Source organism: Canis aureus, chromosome 11 (genome assembly GCF_053574225.1).
Source record: "Canis aureus isolate CA01 chromosome 11, VMU_Caureus_v.1.0, whole genome shotgun sequence".
NCBI lineage: Eukaryota > Metazoa > Chordata > Mammalia > Carnivora > Canidae > Canis > Canis aureus.
Genome location: NC_135621.1, coordinates 28,890,249 through 28,911,526, shown reverse-complemented (window position 1 = coordinate 28,911,526; position 21,278 = coordinate 28,890,249). Strand labels below are relative to the sequence as shown.

The following is a 21,278-nucleotide window of genomic DNA, read 5'->3' as shown; positions in this document are numbered from 1 at the left end:
GAGAGAGGCAGAGACACAGGCAGACGGAGAAGCAGGCTCCATGTAGGGAGTCCCATGTGGGACTCGATCCTGAGTCTCCAGGATCACGCCCTGGGCTGAAGGTGGCACTAAACTGCTGAGCCACCCTGGCTGCCCATAAATAATCTTAAAAACAAAAACAAAAACAAAAACAAAAACAAACAAACAAACAAAAACTTCAGCCGCTCAATGACAATTTACTGAGTACCCGTGAGAAGCCAGCAGTGTGCTTTTACTAGGGACCTGGTAGTGCGCTAAGCCAGACTTGATCCCTGCCCTAGTGGAGCTTATGCCTACTAAGGGAGACATGCAATAATCAAATGATTATATAAATAATTGTGAATTATTATTAGTATCCTGTGACCATTGCTTTGAAGGGAGAATGTAGTGCTATGAGATGAGCTGATATTAGGTATGGATGTAGTCAAGGCTTGAAGGAAGAAGAATAGGAGTTAATTAGATAAAGGGGAAGGATACCATTCAAGCAGACAAGAGCAAGTGTAGAAAGGTAGGAAAAGGCTAGATCTATGTGTTACAGTAGCCACCAAACATATGTGACAATTGAGCCCTTGGAATCTGGTTAGTGTCACTGAAGAACTGAAATTTTATTTATTTATTTATTTATTTATTTATTATTATTTTTTTTTTAATTTTTTTTTTTAAATTTATTTATGATAGTCACAGAGAGAGGGAGAGAAAGAGAGACAGGCAGAGGGAGAAGCAGGCTCCATGCACCGGGAGCCTGATGTGGGACTCGATCCCGGGTCTCCAGGACCGCGCCCTGGGCCAAAGGCAGGCGACAAACCGCTGCGCCACCCAGGGATCCCTATTTATTTATTATTTTTAAAAGATTTTTATTTCTTTATTCGTGAGACACACACACACACACACACAGAGAGACACGGCAGAAGGAGAAGCAGGCTCCATGCAGGGAGCCAGATGTGGGAGTTGATCCTGGAACTTCAGGATCACGCCCTGAGCCAAAGGCAGGCTCTAAACCACTGAGCTACTCAGGAATTCCCAGAACTGAAATTTTAATTAATTGAAACTTAAAAACTGAAGCAGTATAAATTTAAAAACATTGATTATATGGGGGCACCTGGGTGGCTCAGCCAGTTGGACTCTTAATTTCTGATCAGGTCATGATTTCAGGATTCTGAGATCCAGCCCCAGCCCCTGTTAGGCTCTGTGCTCAGCAGTGAGTGTGCTTGGAATTCTCTCTCTACCTCTCCTTCTGCCCTTCCCCTAACTCCTGCTTGTCCTCTCTCAAATAAACAAAAAATAAATAAAAAACAATGTTGATAAGATGAAATGATAATATTTGAGACACACGAATTAAATAAAATACTCAATATAATCTGATTTTTAAAAATATTTAAAATATGGCTACTAGAAAATTCTAAATGACACATATGGCTCACATTATATTTCCATTGGATAGTGCTGGATTAAATCGCAGAGTTTGGTTCTAGGGCATAGAACTCTACGTTTTCAATGCACTGGGGTGTAGTTGGAAGATAATTGCACTTGGAGCCAGAAGCCCACGGGATCTGGCTTTCACTGGATGGATGACCTGGTGCACTCACCGGGCACCCAATAAATATCCCTTGAATGGCTCTGGGTTTATTTTTCAAATGGAACCAATAATATACACTGTTAGGACTTCGGGAGATCTGGCGTTGATTCTTGAGTAGTTCTCTGCCCTTGCTCGCTGTGTCACCTTGAAGTGGTCCCTGGGACTCAGTTCCCCCTGCTTGTAAAAGCTGAAGAGTCGGGATGTGGGGAGGTGGCAGTCTGCGCAGAGAGCAGGGCAGGTCATCGTCCGTCTGTACGTCTTACCTGGAAACATCCGCGGAATCCGACGAACTTGGGGCCGGTTCCCCCGAAAAGTTCTGGATGCCCCCACGTCCACCAGAAAGGGGTGCCCTTTGCTTTGTGGACGGGGAGGAGGAAGAGGAAGAGGAGGGACTTCGGGGAGAGGCCCATTTTGCTACGGTGAGTCCTGGCGTTCTCAAGGCAACGCCAGGCGCAGTCACCGCTTCCACCTGTCCCACAACAATGAACGGCGGCGAGCCACCTCCGCGTCCGCTAGACGCCGTTACCACGGTGACGGCCCCGGGGGCTGGGACCAGACCAATGGGCTTGTGGGGAGGGCGAGTGTAGTTCTTCTCCCCAGTCTATGGCATGAGGAATGTAAGTGACTCCAGGAGATCGCCTCCGAAGTCGCTCTAATACACAGGAGGAGGTCCTGAAGCGTTTCTGGTGCCTCGCGTAGGCTCCCGTTGTGCACCCCCCCGCGCCGGGCACCCCTACCTTCCGCGGTGGAAGAGTCCGGGGCGGGGATGCGCGTGCGCACACAGGCGGGGGGGCGGAGCGGCGCCGGAGCCGTGGTCGCCGTGGGTGACGCGAACCCCTGCCGGCAGTTTCCCGCAGGTATCGGGGTGCGTTTGGAGCCGGGCTCCTGGCATGCGCAGGGTGTGAGCCCAGCGTCGCCCCAGGGCCGGAGGAGGGGTGGGACGCCCGGGCGTCTCCCCGGGGAGCCAGGGCTTTCCCCGCCGCTGGGGCGGCCCGAGGGCGCGGGACCCGGGGCAGAGGCGGGTTCACCCCAGGCCCCCACCGCCCTTCTCCAAGTGGGTTTCCCCGTTTATACACTGCGGTGGTAATTCCTCCCCGTAAATCGGCTGCAAAGGGAATTAAAGGGCGTGCGTGTGAACGTTGGTTCTGTACCGTTAGTTGAGCCCCGCGGCCCCGGATGGCAGATATCTGCGCGGCACGTACTTGGCTTAGTTCTGAACTCTTCGAGAATCCGATGAAAGCCAAAAACTGCTCCCTCACCTTCTTGTTAGATTAAAATAGGATGATGTATGTTATGGCCCATTGCAGACTGTAAAGCATTGCACAGCGATGACGTGATTATCCCCAGCGCAGAGGAGCAGACCTTCTTGGAAGCCTTCTTCCACCATTTCTCCACCGCGTGATTGGGGAGAAGTTACTTCTCTAAGCTTCAATTGTCCGATCTGGTGTCTGGGATATAGTTACTTTGATCTATATTTCTCAGGGTGGCTGTGAGTATCAAATGCGGTGGCTTTTTATACATTGTTATCCCTGATTATAAATAAAGAAGCCCGAGGCCCAGAGAAGATTAAGTCTTAGGGTCCCAGGGGGGCTGAGCGTCAGAGCTGTGGTTGGAACCCAGATGCTCTCCATTCACTTTCTTAGAACCGAGCCCTCTCTCCCCCGGGGAATTTCACTAGCAAGACAGCTGCCTTGGGCCAAGGGGGTCAGCTGGGACCTCTGGGGCCACACTGATGTTCCAGGATCTTAGGGTCTCAGCCAAAGTTGTTTGTGGAATATTGGATATGACTTAAAAGGCATCTCGTCCAGGCACTTCCTTTTCCTTGTCTGTAATATATTGATAGTTCTCTGCCTAAGGGTTATGAGAATTAATGAGGTCCTGAGGGAAGTGCCCCCCGTTAAAACCCTGAGGAAGAAAGTAACTTGGGGGATTAGCATGCAGTTGAAGAGCAGAGCCAGACCTGGAACTTGGTCTGTTGTGTCCAAGGGATATGCTCAGGGGTAGTATTCTTAGCACAGTTGCCGTGTTTGTGAGAACAACTTGGCTATGCATTTTTCCTTCTTCAGATGTTTCCAGGTGCTTGGAAGGACAGGCACTGCTTTTTTAGTTCTTTTAGATTCATTTGTTTTGTTTTTTTCATAATTAATATATTGTAATTTATTAAATCTAGAAGTATATTTGTTTAATGTAATTTGGTATTGAAATGTATGAAATTGCTGCCACTTGACCACTTTGTACCTATAAAATGACGATTTCTTTTTTTTAAATAAAGATTTTATTTATTCATGAGAGACACACAGAGAGAGGCAGAGACATAGGCAGAGGGAGAAATAGATGGGACTTGATCCCAGTACCCCAGGATCATGACCTGAGCCAAAGGCAGATACTCAACCACTGAGCCACCCAGGTGCCTTAAAATGACGATTTCACTTAAGCCAGTCATCCTACTCCCCTTCTCACATTTAACCACAATGAGCAGTTTGGTGTATCTTTCCAGATTTTTTTCTGTTTTTTAACATATGCACCTATATTCTTGCCCTTTTTTTTTTCTGTCTTCTCTATGGCATTATAGTATACACATTGTTCTGCAACTTGCTTTTTTTTTTTTTTAAAGATTTTATTTATTTATTCATGATAGACATAGAGAGAGAGAGAGAGAGGCAGAGACACAGGCAGAGGGAGCAGCAGGCTCCTTGTGAGGAGCCTGACGCGGGACTCAATCCTGGGACTCCAGGATCGCGCCCTGGGCCTAAGGCAGGCGCCAAACCACTGAGCCACTCAGGGATCCCCTGCAACTTGCTTTCTTAGTGTTACAATGTGTTGGAGTTATTTCCAGGTCAGTCCATACACAGCTGCCTCATTGTTTTTACTCGCCCTGTAGCATTCTGTTATAAGAATGTGCTGAAAAAAAAAAAAAAAAAAAAAAGAATGTCCTGCAATGTATTTGGCTATACCAACCATTGGTAGACATTTTGGATTGTTTCTTATTTTTCACTGTTATCAATGGTAAAGAACATTTGTGTGTACATGTCCAATTCTTTTTGGAGGATAAATTTTTAGAAGTAGATTTGCTGGCCAAAAAATATGCACATTTAAAATTTTGCTAGGTTTTGCCTAACTGGGAAAATTATAACATCTTATGTTTCCATCTAGAGAAAATGAAAGTGTCTTTTTTCCCCACGCCCTCACCAGCATTGGATATTATTCATCTTTTCAGTTTTGCCAGTATAGTGGATGAAAATGCTTCCTTTTATGATGTATCCACTTGTTATTAATACAAGGGTAATTTGATATAGACTTTTGGCCAACTGACCATGGTTGTGGACCTTGAGAAAATTGGCTGACTTCTCCACGCCCCCATCTTCTCCTCTCTGATATGGATAGGAAAATACCCACCTAATGGGATTGCTGCAAGGAATAAAAGAAATCTCTGAAGTGTGCTCAGCATTGGGTTCAACCCATGGTGGTTCTGCAGAAAGCAATACTAGTTTTTGTTTCTTTTCTTTTTGGAGTTAAACTCTTTCTTCCCAGATATTCCTGTTTCATTTTTGCTCTGCCCTCTACAGACGTCAGATTGTCTTCCCTCTACCACCCTTTTACTTTTCTCCAGGAGAAACAATGCCAGGGCCTTGCACTGTTTAGGATGACATGGTAGCACAACTTCAAATCTCCCCCAGCATCTTAGTCCTCACTGCTGTCCCATCCACCACCAAGCTTTGTCTGGGTCCTCGTGTTGTGCCCAGGCCCAGATGACATCCCCTAGGCTGTGGGTCTACTGTTTTTGTTTTGTTTTGTTTTTTTATTTATTCATGAGAGACAGAGAGAGAGCATGCGCGAGAGAGGCAGAGGGAGAAGCAGGCTCCATGCAGGGAGCCTGACGTGGGACTGGATCTTGGGACTCCAGGATCAGGCCTGAGCCGAAGGCAGGCACTAAACCGCTGAGCCACCCAGGCATCCCTCTACTGCTGTTTTTAATTACACATACACACCTACCAATGAAACTCTCATGAGCACACCTGCTCCAAATATCTTTATTTTTATTTATTTACAAAGTCATAGAGACATGATCTTCTGCATTATATATTGTAAAACCTCCAAAGAAGCTTCTAGACTTTTATCATTAATCTTAGTGATGTTAATTTCTACATCACTGAAAATAGCATGGTTTTATTGTTGTGTTCTCGTTGAGTGCATGTCTTCCTAATTCTGATGGATTCATACAATGAGTTCTGTTTCAATGATAGTTGATAGAAAACTTTGTTTCAAATGGTCTTGAGAAGTTCCCTCTTTTTTTGGCCACCTTCTTGTCACATGTGATTAATTCATTACTGTTTTTATTTCATAATGTGGTAGAGGAAGAGTTTATACCCAGGAGTAGGAAAATGGAGAGCTCTGTTTCTTTCTTTCTGTTCATTAATGCTTTTATTATGGTTATCTTTAGTCTACAGTTTCTTAGAAGGAATCTTTTTAAGCCAGTTGTGTATTATAAGTTAAAACTGGGTAATACCTGGGAAGAAATGAACCTTGACCTCTGTTTCACACCTTATACAAAAACTAATTCCAGATAATCATAGTCTTAAATGTGAAAGCGAAAACAATAGAATTTGTGGAATATATGAAAATATGACTTTGGAGTAGGCAAAAATTTCTTAAATAGGATATAAAACACTAAATATTAAATAAAATTGATAGATTCTATTAAAATTAAGAACTTCTTTAATCAAAAAGAAGCCAATAAGAAAGCAAGAAGACAGGGTTCCGGATTGGAAGAAGATATTTTCAGTATTCTCTCTCTACAACAAAGGACTTATATTTAGAATATATATAAAAAGCCATATAGGGCAGCCCCGGTGGCACAGTGGTTTGGCGCCGCCTGCAGCCTGGGGTGTGATCCTGGAGACCCGGGATCGAGTCCCACATCGGGCTCTCTGCATGGAGCCTGCTTCTCCCTCTGTCTGTGTCTCTGCCCCTCTCTCTCTGTGCCTAAGAATAAATAAATTTAAAAAATCTTAAAAAAAAAAAAAAAAAAGCCCTTACAAATCAGTAAGAAAATGATAGAAAACCCAATAGAAAAGTGGCAAAAGACTTAAACAAGCATGTCACAAAAGAGGATATCCAAATGTCTGATGACTATATGAAAAGGTGCTCAATTTAATTACTAATTGGGGGGGCGCCTGGGTGGGTCAGTGATTGAGCATTTGCCTTTGGCTCAGGTCGTGATCCCAGGGTCCTGGCATTGAGTCCTGTATCAGGCTCCCCATAGGGAACCTGCTTCTTCCTCTGCCTATGTCTCTGTTTCTCTGTGTCTCTCATGAATAAATAAATAAATTCTTTTTTTAAAAACATAACTTATTGGGGAAAGCAGTTTAAGCACAGGATGCAGTACCACTGCATACCTACCAGGATAGATAAAATGATAAAGATAGGAAATGCCAAAGTTCAAAGTAAATACACTCTTCATAAGACATATAAATTGGCTCAAACACTTTGGAAAATGATTTGGCAGTATCTCCTACAGCTGAATATATGAATGCTCTAGAACTTCACAATTCCACCCCCAGGGTGTAGGATCAGAGAAGTAGACTTACATGTACAGAAGTACATGTCCAAACATGTTCTTAGCATTTGTTTCTAATTGATAAAAACTGAAAACAATCCAAATGTCCACTTACTCAGTAGACTATCTTACTGCAATGTGAATGGACAAACTATAACTACACAGAACAGAGACAAGTCTCACAAACATGACCTCAAATGAAAAAAAAAAAAAAAAACAGAAGAAGACATCCTGCATAAATCCATGGATACAAAGCTACTAGGCGAGGCTTGCAGGGTGATGAAATGTTCTGTATCCTGATCTGGAGGCTGGCTACACAGGACTGGGGTGGCTGGGAGGGGCTTATGTGTAGTTGAAATTCATGAAGCCATACATTTATGATGTGTATACTTTTCTATGTTACACATAAATATACAAAAATATTTACCCCACCTTCCCACCCCCGAAACGGGCAGTGTCAGTAAATCAACTTCACTGGGCCTGTATGAATTGCATAGGTTGCAATCTGCTGAAGGCAAACGGTTGGCAGTGTCAGCTCTGCCATGTTGTGGGTGGGCCTCCTCCTTCCACTGGATGCCTTGCCTACCACACAGGACACGTGACCTTCTGACATAGGACTGAGTAAAGGGGCACCATTATCACTCTGAAACTGAAGTATAAATACAGCTTCGTTTCTTCACAATGGAATCTATGCAGGACCTCTTGCCCCTAGGTGTGATTCTTACCAGCATACAAGAATGAGCAGGATTGCCTTCCTTGCTCTAAACTGTAAATCTGGTGATGTCAACTTTTTTTTTTTTAAATTTATTTGAGAGAGCACAAATGGGGTGGAGGGGGGAGAGGGAGAAGCAGGTTCCCCACTGAGCAGGGAGCCCGATGTGGGGCTCGATGTCAGGACCCTGAGATCATGATCTGGGCTGAAGGCAGACACTAAACTGATGAGCCACCCAGGTGCCCTGATGATGTCAACTTGTGATGTCAACTTGTGATAAAACTTAAAATAGGCAAGTTAGGCCCTTGCCCCTGGTGAGTAAGCTGTAGAGCCACACAGACCTGCACTGAAATGCTAGCTCCCACTTAGGACCTTACTCTTTCTAAACCTCATCTGTTCAATGGGATAATAAGAGAAGTAAACAAAGGGTGGCTGTGAGAATTGAGGTGTTTCATGCAAAGGGTTCATTTAGCATCCTCCCTGGCCCATAGTGAGCTCTTGGCACATGGGTGCCATCATCAGGATTGTTAAGAGCCACATGATAATGGGATCCCTGGGTGGCGCAGCGGTTTGGCCTAGGGTGCGATCTGGAGACCTGGGATCAAATCCCACGTCAGGCTCCCGGTGCATGGAGCCTGCTTCTCCCTCTGCCTGTGTCTCTGCCTCTCTCTCTCTCTCTCTCTCTGTATGACTATCATAAAAACAAAATAAAAATAAAAATAAATTTTAAAAAAAGAGCCACATGATAAGATGTATGTTTTCATGACTTAAAGATGGTGTAAGGTCACTGACCCATGTTTGTATCCGTGACATTTTCTGATGGTAGGAGAAGGGAGCATCGACCTTTCCTTCATCGGGCCAAAGATGCCTCTCTTTGGGAATACGTTCAGTCCTAAGAAAACGCCCCCTCGGAAGTCCGCTTCTCTCTCCAACCTGCATAATGTGAGTATCACTACTGGGCCAATCCCAGTGTGCAGTGACTGGAGCATCAAGCCTGGCCTCTGATGGAAAGTGTGGTCCTACAGAGGCATCCCTGTAAGGAGGACATCCTTCTGAATCACATGATTGCTATTGCTAAAAATATTTTTAACTCCTGGGATGGCTCAGTTAGGAGAGCATGCAACTCTTATCTTGGGGTCATGAGTTTGAGCCCTGTGTTGGGTGTAGAGATTACTTAAACAAATAAACTTAAAAAAAATTTTTTTAACTCCTGTTTGGAAATCATTGTCAGAGTGTGTTCAAGACCCTAGTAAGACAGTCAATCTCAGCATGATTTGCCTCTAAATGGTATTAGCCAACTTGCTTCACTTTATTACCAAGACTTGGCCAGGAATTGATTTTAATCATGTCTAAGAATCAAATTCATTCTCAAAGGATGATGTTTTGCTACCATTAATGGCATTCAAGGTGTGTTGAAGTTCTAGATGCAGCTCCTCAAGGGCAGGGCTGGTTGCATTCATCCCAGAATCCCCCAGTCCCAGTCCTGCCACAGCCTGGTTCCTAAGTGAGTTGTAGAAACTGAAAACCACATTACAGACCAGCTACAATTACAGATTGGGTGTTAGCATTTCACACCTTTTGTGTGACCTTATCGCTCCATGGTAAGCGAGGGATATTTTAGGAGCTCACCACCTCTAAAAAGGATTTTCTACTTTATTAAACTTTATAGTAGGATTTCTTAACTATTAAGTGCCCAGCCCACGTCAAATAATTCAAATTTCGGCATATATAGTTTTTCCGGAAAACATGTATAATAAAGTGGGGTGTTTCTTCCGTTTTAAAAGTGTTTATTGTACCTTCTTTGGTTTTCTGACTTTGAACAAAAGTTATGAAATGTGCCTGATGATGATTTGAGAAAAGAAATGAGTTGCTGAGGTCGTACAGTTAGCGGGAGAGGTGCTGGGACTGGCATCTCTGGGCTCCCAGCCAATGTCTTGTCCACAGCTGGATCGATCAACCAGGGAGGTCGAGCTGGGCCTGGACTATGGAACCCCCACCATGAACCTGGCGGGCCAAAGCCTGAAGTTTGAAAATGGCCAGTGGATAGCAGGTGGGCTGACGTCCTGCGTCCTGCCATCGTTTCCAACAAGACTGTGGGAGGAAAGCCCCCGTGTAACCTTTGATTCTGTCCTTCCACCAGAGACGGGGATTAGCGAAGATGTGGACCGGAGGGAGGCTCAGCGGCTCCGCAGGCGGAACCAGCAGTTGGAGGAAGAAAACAATCTCTTGAGGCTAAAGGTGGACATCCTGCTGGACATGGTGAGGAGGGCAATGGAAGGGATCCCTAGGCTTTCCTTTCAGGGAGGCCCCACCGAGGGGCCATTCCATCCAGCCGATACCCCTAAATGCCCATTTGCCCCCTGGTAAGTTGCTTGGAATCCAAAGATGGAAGTTAGCCAGAGTCCCTACTTGCCAGGCCTCACAAGTCTAGCAGGGAGATGGACAATAGACACAGTGACAGTGCTCTCTGGGTAAGAGCAACACTTGGAGTCTCTGCAGCTGTGGCATCAGCACGTGGGAGAGAGCAGGTCCTTCTGCTGAGTCAGGAGGGTCGCAGAGGAAGGGATGTCTGAGCTGAATGTGGAAGAATAAAGCGAGGCACAGAGGGTGGGATGAAGGCATTCCAGGCAGAAAGGCTTGGCGGTGCCCCGTACCTGACCGGGGCAGGAGAGCCTGTGCCGTCACAGGTCCTGGAGCTAACCCTCCTGGTTCCTCGTGTGGCTCCACCACTGGCTTTGTAACTTTAGCAAATGGTTTCAATGCTCCTGTGTAGAAACTTAGTTTCAATCAATACAGTAGGCACAATAACAGGATCTGCCTTGTGCTGAGTTAATAATCTACATAAAGCACTTGGAATAGAGAATTGCCCAGAAGCGTAGCTCTTTTTTTCCCCCGCAGTAAGCTGACCTCTGATTTGGAGAGTAAAGTTTCTGTCCCTGTCCTAAATATCTTCCATCTTCTACTCTAAAGTCCACTGAACCATCCTAGTGAGGGAAATGGCATTCTTTTTCAAACATTTTCCCCCCTAATCACCATTATGTGAGCTATAGCTCAGAAACAACTCAGACGCTAATTCTTTATCCTTAAAATGGCCCATTATCTGCCTTTTTCATGCCCTGAGGGCTGCTGTCTTTAAGGCAGTGAATGCCCTGCGATCAATTGTAGGTGACCAAAATGTCAGTGTGGAGACAGTGGGTTGTGACTGTTCTTTTTGTACTGGCGGCCCGGGTTGCCAGGTGGTTGATTCTGCCCAAGTCAAAGGAATTCCTGTGGGAAAGGTCAGGGTAGTGTGAGAGAGAGGCCATGGGGGCCTTTTCCCGGTGCATGCAGCTGCCCTTGCTGGCAGATCACAGCCCAGAGGGGTCCTTCTTTCTGCTGGATCCTTCTTTCTAATGGTCTGCTGCCCTAATTTCAGCTGTCTGAGACCACTGCCGAGTCCCACTTAATGGAGAAGGAATTGGAGGAGCTGAAGAGCATCAGTCACAGGAGGAAATGAATCACCCTGAAGACATTTGTCAGGAGGAAAGGGAGAAGCCCATCGACCAGAGGAGGGGGATGTGGCTGAGAGTTTTTTGTAGCTGAACTACTGGATCAGGTCCTGGGAGAGAGTGTCATATAGTGGGGCCCAAAGGCACCGGCCACATCGGGTTGGCAGCGGGAAGGTACAGCATATTGGCAGAAACCAGGACTCCAGTCCAGGGCGGTAAGCAGGAACGAGCCCTGGGGTGCTGTCCAGGGGTTACTTCACGTACGAATGGGCCATCCCGGGCTCCCTCTCCCTGGACTGATGCTGTTTGCCGAAGCCACTGGAGTTCACTGTCTCACCCCTCATGCTGGTGTTGGGGCTATGGCACCAGTCGTTCTAAAGAGCCCTGTATTAGGGGCCTAGGATGAATGGCCCTCCCAGTTCTCTGCCTCCCAGGCTACTCTGTCCTTTAAAGAATACTCATTCTACAAATTTACAACCTCTTCTGGCTTCAGCCTCTCAGTGGCAGGCACCAGCTTCCCTTGGCAAACACTATATTTTTGTGCTACTTTCCTGTTCACACTACTTTCTAAGAATTAAATGATGATATGCAATTGATCTGTGGCCCAAGAGACTGAGAAATGGCAGCAGCAGTTCTCGAAGAAGTAAATGGAGCCTGGAGTCTAAACCTCTGTTTGGCTGTCCAGGGACAGAATTTGTAAGTTGTGGGGAAATGTCACCATCGCAGAAGCATTCCAGCTTCCTGGGCATTGGCAGAGGCTGACTGGAACAGAATCTCTTTGCCCAAATTCCTCTGAAGTCATTCAGAGGTTTGGGACTAGCTCCGACCTGGCAGGGACCGAGTGGTTAGGTGGGGGGCTCATTCCTAGAGAGGGAATTTGTGCCTAAGTCAGTGTGAGCCAAGCTGCTGTGGCTGGAGGAGAGAGTCAATAAGAGAGAACTCAGCTCCCAAAGTTAGGGGGGGAAGGCACGGAGATGGGGACAGAGACCCCAGGGCTTTAGCCTGGGGTCAGCGGTTTCTGAAAGCCTGTTAATTGCATAGGACATGACTCAGCACCTTGCCATCCTCCTGTTGTCTTCCTCTGCTCAGCCCTGTAAAGCGGGGACTGACAGCAGGTGTCCTTGCAGGTCAGGAACCAGATTCCTGGAGGTTCAGAAACTGGTCCAGAATCCTACAGCAGAAGTGTGAGAGTTTACTGATTGCCAGCTTCTGGTGAAAGGGAGGGGCTGGTGGGGGACGGCCTCTAATGGGCCAGCTCAAGGGGAGATAGAGAAAAGCTCCAGCCCTTAACTTCACTTTCTGATACAGGAGAGGATAACTCAGAAGCAATTGGAGGCTACAAATGTAAGCAGGATGTAAATCTCCAGGTACAAATAATGGGAGCAGTTGAAAGTTGGCTTATTCTCAGTCTGGTATTGTTGGCAACCATTTATTGAGTGCCCTTGATGCCGGACACCTATTGCTAAATCTCATAGAATTCAGGTTGGTTATTGTCCCTTGCTTTTATTTATTTTTTTAAAGATTTTATTTTTTTTATTTATTCATGAGAGACACACAGAGAGGCCAGAGATATAGGCAGAGAGAGAAGCAGGCTCCATGTGGGGAGCCCGATGTGGGACTTGATCCCAGGACTCCAGGATCACTCCCTGGGCCTAAGGCAGATGCTCAACTGCTGAGCCACCCAGGGATCCCTCGTTCCTTGCTTTTAGATGAATAATGAACCCCCTCAAGGTGACACAGCTGGAGGGAATGGAGCCCGGACCAAGACCTTGGGAATCAGGGGTGGATTTCGTTGTCAAAATGATGTGGGTCTCCACATCGCCCCGCCATCTGAGAGGGCTGAGCCATTATGTGGGACAGTTCTGCATCCAGAAGGACTTTTATTTATTTTTTTAAAGATGTATTTATTTTAGAGAGAGAATGTGCAGCAGGAAGGGGCAGAGGGAGAAGAGAGAGAACTTTCACCAGACTCCCTGCAGAGCACAGAGCCCAACACAGGGCTCAGTCTTAGAACTCTTGAGATCATGACTTGAGCTGAAATCAAGAATCGGACACTCAAACTGACTGAGCCACCCAGGTGCCCCAATCAATTTTTAGAAAGGATCCTCTGGCTTCTGTGTGAAAAGAAGAGAGTGAAAGGGGCCAGGCTGGGACTAGGCAGGTGGCAGGAGAGGAGGTGAAGTGGTCGGATTCTGGACTGAAGTGAAGGTGGAGCCCACCAGTGTTTACTGATGGATGTGGGGTCTCTAGGCGAAAAGAGGAAGGTCGCCGTTTCTCACCACCCCAACCCTTGTGTTTTTTCCCCCGCTGAGATGCTATCTATGTTCAGGTTCTTACTTTTCTAGTCAGAAACATCCTTCAGGTTCCGGTTAAGTTCTTCCTCCTTCAAAGCCTTTATTAACCAAATCTGTTACTTAGAGGCCATGCAAGGAAATTGTGCTATTATCTCCTTGACGTTATCTCTTGTGATACTACCAACAATTTTGCAAATTGCTGTGCTGCATGTCAGGGGGAGCAGTTATGGAGGAGCTACACCAAAGCTCTGGGCGTGTCAGGGAGTGGGTGCAGGCTTAGGCAGGCAGAGTCGAACAGTTTGAGGCCTCACAAGGGGTCCATCTGCACAAGAGTACAGATACCTGCTCGTGTGTGTTCCTTATGGGAGGGCCTTAAAGCTTCCCTGAGATTCTCAGCAGGATCTCTGCCTCCCCACAGACCCACAGCAAGAACTGCTGTATCACCAATTTCAAGTTCTGGCAGGACAGAAGCAGGAAAGGCAAAATCATGGACTTGAGGGATGGGGTAGGAAAGGAGTTCCTGGCCAGGGTTCCAGAACACCCCATCTCCATGTCCATCCAGATGGAAGAATCAGCTGTGCGCCCTCAAGAGGCATCCACACTCCTTCCTTAGCACCTCTGCTGGTCTCCTTACTCTCCCACCGTGTCCCCTGGCCTGGCATCAGTCGTGTCTTACATGGTCTTTGCTGCCTTTCAGCATTTTTCCCTGAAACCTTTAGTGAAGCCACTCCGATTTCCCCTCTTCCTCTCCAGCAGCTCCTCCTTGAACCTCTTTAGGTGGGGAAAGAAGGCTCCCCTTCCCCCCATCTTTCTTTTTCTCTCTTTTTTGGTAGTTCTAAATTTCTATTTGTTTTTTATTTATTTTTAAAGATTGTACTTATTTATTCATGATAGACAGAGAGAGGCAGAGACACAGGCAGAGGGAGAAGCAGGCTCCTCGCTGGGAGCCCTATGTGGGACTGGATCCCAGGATGCTGGGATCACAACCTGAGCCAATGACAGACGTTTAACCATGAAGCCATCCAGGCATCCCTTCTATTTGTTTGTTTTTTAAAGATTTTATTTATTTATTTAAGGTTTTATTTATTCATGAGAGACACAGGTAGAGAGAGAAGCAGGCTCCGTGCAGGGAGCCCAATGCGGGGGAGCCCAATGCGGAACTCGATCCCAGGGCTCCAGGATCACGCCCTGAGACAAAGGCAGACACCCAATGGCTGAGCCACCCAGGCGTCCCCTTTCTTTTTGTTTTTTAATTTTTTTCTATCAAGGCAAAATACATATAATGTAAAATTTACCATCTTAACCATTTTTTAAAAAAGATTTTATTTATTTTTGAGAGAGAGAGAAAAAGAGCATAATGTGGGAGACAGAGGGAGAAGGAGAAGCAGGCTCTCTGCTTAGCGAGGAGCCCTATGCAAGGCTTGACCCCAGGACTCTGGGATTATGACCTGACTGAAGACAGATATTTAACCGACTGAGCCACCCATGCGCCCCCATTTTAACCATTTTTAGTTAGACATTTTTTTTTTTTTAAGATTTTATTTATTTATTCATGAGAGAGGCAGAGACACAAGGCAGAGGGAGAAGCAGGCTCCATGCAGGGAGCCTGACATGGGACTCGATCCTGGGTCTCCAGGATCATGCCCTGGGCCGAAGGTACTGCCAAACCACTGAGCCACCTGGGCTGCCCTAATTAGATATTTCATTGCTACTGAATACATTCATAATGTCATATACCCATCACTACCATCCATCTCTAGACACTTCATGTTGTAAAGCTGAAACTATATCTATCAGACAGTAATTTCCCTTTTTTTTTTTTAATATTTTATTTATTCATGAGAACACACACAGAGAGGCAGAGACACAGGCAGAGGGAGAAGCAGGCCCCATGCAGGGAGCCCGATGTGGGACTCGATCCCAGGACTCCAGGATCACGCCCTGGGCTGAAGGTGGCGCTAAATCACTGAGCCACCCGGGCTGCCCTAATTCCCCATTTTGTAACTGAACCCAAATTCATGTGCCCCATGCAAGGTAAAACTGATCGCTGAGAGCTTGAGTGTACAGTAAAGCAAGAGTCTATTCTCAAGGCAGCCAGATGAGAAGACAAGCCTCAAGTCCACCCCCCTGAAGCAGGAGGGCCAGGTCTTTTTGTTTGTTTGTTTGTTTTTTTTAGGGCCAGGGGTTTTTCAAATCTAGTGGAAAAGGGTCTGAGTAAGGGGGAGAGAAACTACGTGACTCAAAATCAGACAAAGGAAGTTATGAAGTAAGGGAGGGTTAACTGCATTTTGTTGGGCTCTAAGGGGAGGTCAGTGCCCTGACTGGTTCCAGCTGGCTTTGTGATGAAACCTTGAGTTCTGCAAAACATTGAATTAACACTGAATTATTATGGTGTCATGCATAAATAGTATCTTCTGGAAACATGGTGGCAGACAGTATTCTGAAAACCAGCAGAATTTTGAATATTCTCTGAGAAGTCCCAGCTGCCTTGGCCAACCTGTGAACTCTTTGGTTGGCCATTTCAGTTTTCCTCTCCTCCAGGCCCTGGCAACTGCCTGTCTACTGTCTATGATTGCCACTAAGTACTCGCTGACCTTGAAATGTCTGATTCCACAGGGTCCCAGCCTTTGGCTTCCTTTCTCACTTTGCCTTCTCTAGGCCAACACACCTCTCCCAAGGCTTTCAATACTCTGTACTGCATGATTCCCTTTTTTCTTATCTCTTTGCAGTGATCTAAATATTGAAAGTTTTTTTATTCTTAAACATTTATTTTTTCTAAAGATTTATGTATTTAATAGAATAAGCAGGAAGGAGGGGCAGAGGGAGAAGTAGCTCCCCGCTGAGCAGGGAGCCAGACATTGAACTGGATCCCAGGACTCTGAGATCATGACCTGAGCCAAAGGCAGATGCCCAACTAACTGAGCCACCCAGGTGTTTTATTTTTGTTTTGTTTTTTTTTTAATCATATATTGCTCTTGTGAATATAAACAAAATTAGTTGGTTAAAGTTTTCCTAAAACCTCTCCACATTAGTATCATGACTTTCCACTTAGAGGCATTAATCCCTGTACCTTGCATCTAAGATTGCCTTCTCTAGGGGTGCCTGGCTGGCTCAGTTGGTAGAGCTTGCAGCTCTTGATCTTAGGGTTGTGAGTTCATGCCCCAGGTTGGGTGTGGAGCCTACTTTAAAAAAGAGAAAGAGGGGCAGCCCCAGTGGCTCAGCGGTTTAGTGCCGCCTTCAGCCTGGGGCCTGATCCTGGAGTCCTGGATCTCCCTCCCTGCATGGAGCCTGCTTCTCCCTCTGCCTGTGTCTTTGCCTCTCTCTCTCTCTCTCTCTCTCTCTCTGTCTGTCTTTCACAAATAAATAAAATCTTAAAAAGAAAAAAAAGATAGCCTTCTTTACCTTCAAGAGTGTTGGTCTTCCAGCATTCCCTAAAAGAGCCTACAAGAGAACTGAAAACCATTGGTACTGGGCTCTTAAGCTACCCTTACATTTATGTAGTGCTAGCCAACTTAAGCAATTTTAACAAATGCAAAAGAGCATAATTCATAAGTGTACAATCTGATAGATTGTCTAAAATGAACGCACCCAGGTAAACACCACCTAAGTCAAGAAATAGAACTTTACCAGCACCCCAGAAGCCGCTGTCCTGCCCCTTACCAAATATCCCCTCCAAGGTATTCAAAGGGAATCACTAATCCTGATCATAGATTGGGTTTGCCGTTTTTTTTTTGTTTTTTTTTTTTTAACTTTTTGTAATGGAAAAATAAAGTAGGTACCCTTTTATTGTCAGGGCTTCCCTGTTCAGAGCTGAAAAGGACCAAGGATTATTACAGGAGGAAGTGCAAACCTACCTGCTCCTTGTTATGTGGGCACAGGACAAAGGACATCATCATGCCTCAGATAGAGATGACTGTTCAGTCCTGAGATTCCCTGATCTCACAGTCAGCTGGTCAAAGTGTCTATCAAATCACCCTTGCATTAAGAACTTGTGTGGCCCCTTATAAAAAGAAGCATTTAACCCATCAAGGCAAAAAATCAAAATATAGATAATGCCTAAGGCTGGGGATGGTGTGGGGGAAAAGAACACTTCCATTTACAATTATGAAAGTATATGATATAATTTTGAGGGTAATTATCTAATATCTAGCAAAATACTAAATGTTCGTGCTTTTTGGCCAGCAAACACTTGTAGAAATCTATCCTCCAGGAAGACTTGCAGCACCCCAGTACTGTGCCTCAACTTCCTCATTTCTAAACGAGGGATGATAGTACATAGCTCAGTGGGCTGCTGTGATGATTGAGTACACACACACACACACACACACACACACACACACACAATGTGAGTACTTAAGTGCTTACTTACTCTTGCCTGTCTTAGTACATAGGTACTGTTCACTTGACGTTTTCCCGAAAGACCAATAAACCTCCAAATATCTAACTCCTACCAAGTAACACACCCCTCGGGAAAATGAGACTGGGTTATGTTTGTCTCAGTGTGACCCCTGGGAGCTTATTAAGATGCAGGTTTCTGGGTCCATCCTAAACCGAAGAGAACTACCGCGGAAGCAGTTTCCTAGGTGTTTCTTTCTTGACCGAAAGCCGAGGTCGGCCGGCCAGAAGGTGTCGCTCTCCCCAGCACCTCGGCCTCCGGCTCCCGGAAGAGCCGCTCTGCCCGCCAGGGGCGCTCACTCGTCTCCTCTCTTCCGCTTCCGGTGTTCCCCCGCAGCCATGGCCGCCGCCGCCGCCGCTGGCGGCCCTGGGGTGCCCCTGTCCCCGGACGAATTGCTTCCGAAAGGCGATGCCGAGAAGACCGAAGAGGAGCTGGAGGAGGAAGACGACGAGGAGGTACTGGGGCCCTGCGGTGTGGGACGGGGCGCGAGGTTGCGGGCGGGGAGCGGCCCACCCGGGGGTGTGAGCCCCGCGTGCTGCGGGCTTCGGACGGAGGCGCGTCGCGGGGCCCGGAGAGGTCCGGGGGGAGGTGTCTTCACCAGGAGGCGGGGTTAGGGCCCCCACCGGGCTTGGGGGGGGGGTGCCCTCGCCTCAGGGGGTTGTTGCCGTTGCTTGGATCAAGACCCGCGTCGCCTCCACCACAGCTAGATGAGACCCTGTCGGAGAGACTGTGGGGTCTGACGGAGATGTTCCCAGAGAGGGTCCGGTCCGCGGCTGGAGCCACTTTTGATCTCTCTCTCTTTGTGGCTCAAAAAATGTACAGGTAAGGGACGAAGTTAGAGACGTTGGGGTGTGCCTGGGGTGACTGAAGTTCCGTGAACGAACCTGGGCTTCGCAAGTAGCAGACCGGGGTTGGAGGCCAGCCTGCTACCTAGATCCCTGAGTGACCTTGGGCGGGTGGGTACCTTAACCTTTCTTGGTCCCAATTTCCTCTTTCCTAAAGTGGCAGTTCTTATGGGGCAGGGTCATTGGGAGATCGGTTCACATCACGTGAGGTAATTAATGTGCTGAATGAGTAGCTTTGTAAGTACTCAGAATCTTAGAAGTGCCATCACTGGATGAACGGCCGGAAAAACTGCTCGTCCTGTTTCTGGTGGGAGTGCGGTGCAAGTTTGGGGTAGAACACACCAATGGAAGACATGGGAGAGGGAGAGGTTTGGTTACTGGGTCCTTCTTGGTGGAGTGATCTGTTTTTGTGTGTCTCTGTCATAATCACACTCCCTCTGCAGGTTTTCCAGGGCAGCCTTGTGGATTGGGACCACTTCCTTCATGATCCTGGTTCTTCCTGTTGTCTTTGAGACTGAGAAGTTGCAAATGGAGCAGCAGCAACAACTGCAGCAGAGGCAGGTGAGCCCAGCCCCTGGGCTTGTTGTCAGTGGTGGAGATGCAAGTTGTTGATTTCCTTGCACCGGGTAGACCAGCAGTTATGTGTGGGTAGAGATTGGGGTCCCGCCCATGTGCTTCTAGGTGCTGCCTGACTCTGCTCAGCAGTTTGTGTAGACCTGGTCTGCCTTGTCAGGTGTAGTGAAAATGCAATCCCTAGGCTTGTATGATCCTTATACTCCTCCTTTTCTTTTTCAGATACTTTTAGGGCCTAACACAGGGCTCTCAGGAGGAATGCCAGGAGCTCTACCTTCACTTCCTGGAAAAATCTAGATTGCTACTGCTACATGACTTGTCTTGGGACAAGTTTGAAAATTCAATAGTGTTTGAACTGCTGATTATTTGGATTCCCTTTTTTTTAATTTTAAACTTTGGCACATTGCTCTATCTAAACCTGGTGGGGAGAATTCTCCCCAGTGTCTCACGGAGACTCCCAACTTGCAACTGTGCCCTCCACGCTGTCCCATTTCTTCTGTTCTCACTCTGATAGCAAGAGTGCAGCAATGCAGACGGTTACTCCAGCTCTGGCCTTCTATCCCCTTTCTCACTAAATCACTTATGACCGGAGGATCTCACTATCCCATTGTGGCATAGGAACTGATGCCACTGGGAAGGAGGTACCCCTCACCATTTTTATTTTTAAGCATGGAGATGTTGGGGAGGGACATGCACACAATATGAAACACAATGCATTACAGCCGTAGTGTAAAGCAGCCACTGTGAATTTCTGTGTTGGAAAGGAGGGAGGGCCGGGCAGCAGCTTCAACCACAGGATGGGGACTGTGGAGGACAGAGCAGCAGCTCATTTCCTCTGCCCGTTTTGGCTATGAGAGACCTGTCTAAAAAAGAAAAAAAGTAAGTGCTCACTTTTTGTATTTAAATATTAAAAATTATTCCAATGGAAAGTGTCATCTACTATGTACTTGTGATATACATCTTGAAATCATTTATTTAGACTGCTCCTCACATTTTTTTCTCACTAAGCTAGCGCTAGCATTTAACACTATTTGACTCCTTAGGTCCAAGTTAGTTAAACTTCCAAAAGTGAAAAAGGTCATTTTTGGCTAAGAACCTCTTAATAGCAATCTTTGCCCTGAATTCAGGCTAATCCTTTTCAGATCTGCCAACAAAGGAGTCGGTCCATGTACTTGTACAGTTTACAGTGACATACAGTCATAAAGAATTCTAGGGAATGACATAGTACTAATTTCTCATCTAGGGAGGGGGTGGCAAACAGAACTTCTTTGGTTTGGTCTTTTAAAAATGACAAGCTGACTATGAATCCAACTATAGTCCTGTCTTTGAACCTTGCAGTTTTTCCATTTAACATAATGGAAAGTTTCATTAGCACTGTGCTATTAACAATACCGAGCCTTTGGTGTGTATTTTATCAGAATAATACTATTTAGGGTATAGTACTATTTCTATTATAAAGAGGAATCAGTCACAGAAAGGTTAATCTACCAGACTGCATAGGAAATGCTGGATCTGAATTCAAATCTAGTAGGCCCTCTGCTCTGTGATCTTGACCTTGTCAAGCAGAGAAAAACACTGGTCACATCTCAGTGCTAGAAAACTGTCCTTACATTAGGATTTGATCGTTGAGCCTAGTTTTTTCTAAACTGAAAAATGCCTCAGGCTTTTGGACCAAATCCTATTCAGTGAATATTTTGTCTGGATTTTTGAGGTGAGAGGTTTGACCAAAGCACCATATAGCTCTAAAAGATGGCTTATGATGGGGAGTTTTTCTTCTAAAGTCTCATCACACTAAAGTTTACTTTCTTCCTCTTCCATA

General features: G+C 46.2%; 3 protein-coding genes across 22 annotated transcripts in view; 2 read left to right on the top strand and 1 right to left on the bottom strand.

The window, feature by feature from the left end:
• Positions 1 to 2,318, bottom strand: part of FAM227A (family with sequence similarity 227 member A) — a 97,117-nt gene extending 94,799 nt beyond the window's left edge. For 14 of the 17 annotated variants that reach the window (XR_013389087.1, XR_013389086.1, XR_013389088.1 and 11 more), the window contains exon 1: positions 1,858 to 1,996. Coding sequence is in view for 3 of the 17 variants with exons in the window: in XM_077914514.1 (XP_077770640.1) it covers positions 1,858 to 2,004 (147 nt within the window). In the remaining 14 variants the exon portion in view is untranslated. Of the gene's footprint in view, positions 1 to 1,857 lie in introns of all 17 variants that reach the window. The other 3 variants (XM_077914514.1, XM_077914519.1, XM_077914520.1) reach the window with 2 other exon arrangements.
• On the top strand, positions 2,309 to 11,947 carry CBY1 (chibby 1, beta catenin antagonist). Of its 4 annotated transcripts, none has more exons than XM_077914534.1 (6): positions 2,309 to 2,451; positions 2,902 to 3,083; positions 8,690 to 8,805; positions 9,808 to 9,913; positions 10,004 to 10,122; positions 11,279 to 11,947. In XM_077914534.1, the coding sequence occupies exons 3-6, from the start codon at positions 8,728 to 8,730 to the stop codon at positions 11,357 to 11,359; spliced, it is 384 nt and encodes a 127-aa protein (XP_077770660.1). In that variant the 5' UTR covers positions 2,309 to 2,451; positions 2,902 to 3,083; positions 8,690 to 8,727; the 3' UTR covers positions 11,360 to 11,947. The 4 variants fall into 4 exon arrangements, with proteins under 4 accessions (XP_077770660.1, XP_077770661.1, XP_077770659.1 ...); XM_077914535.1 differs by having other exon boundaries at positions 2,327 to 2,459; XM_077914533.1 differs by lacking the exon at positions 2,902 to 3,083 and having other exon boundaries at positions 2,354 to 2,451.
• Positions 11,948 to 18,336: 6,389 nt separating this feature from the next.
• On the top strand, positions 18,337 to 20,388 carry TOMM22 (translocase of outer mitochondrial membrane 22). The gene is made up of 4 exons (XM_077914531.1): positions 18,337 to 18,496; positions 18,745 to 18,863; positions 19,330 to 19,447; positions 19,682 to 20,388. The coding sequence occupies exons 1-4, from the start codon at positions 18,380 to 18,382 to the stop codon at positions 19,754 to 19,756; spliced, it is 429 nt and encodes a 142-aa protein (XP_077770657.1). The 5' UTR covers positions 18,337 to 18,379; the 3' UTR covers positions 19,757 to 20,388.
• Positions 20,389 to 21,278: the final 890 nt, after the last annotated feature.

What these genes read in the sequence shown, in the direction of transcription:
- CBY1 (XM_077914533.1), top strand. Translation starts at nt 2,361, where the DNA reads ATGCGCGTGCGCACACAGGCGGGGGGGCGGAGCGGCGCCGGAGCCGTG. An exon ending in AAATGGCCAGTGGATAGCAG is followed by an intron (nt 9,914 to 10,003) that starts GTGGGCTGACGT and finishes TCCTTCCACCAG; the next exon opens with AGACGGGGATTAGCGAAGAT. An exon ending in TGGACATCCTGCTGGACATG is followed by an intron (nt 10,123 to 11,278) that starts GTGAGGAGGGCA and finishes CCCTAATTTCAG; the next exon opens with CTGTCTGAGACCACTGCCGA.
- TOMM22 (XM_077914531.1), top strand. Translation starts at nt 18,380, where the DNA reads ATGGCCGCCGCCGCCGCCGCTGGCGGCCCTGGGGTGCCCCTGTCCCCG. An exon ending in AGGAGGAAGACGACGAGGAG is followed by an intron (nt 18,497 to 18,744) that starts GTACTGGGGCCC and finishes CCTCCACCACAG; the next exon opens with CTAGATGAGACCCTGTCGGA. An exon ending in GTGGCTCAAAAAATGTACAG is followed by an intron (nt 18,864 to 19,329) that starts GTAAGGGACGAA and finishes CTCCCTCTGCAG; the next exon opens with GTTTTCCAGGGCAGCCTTGT.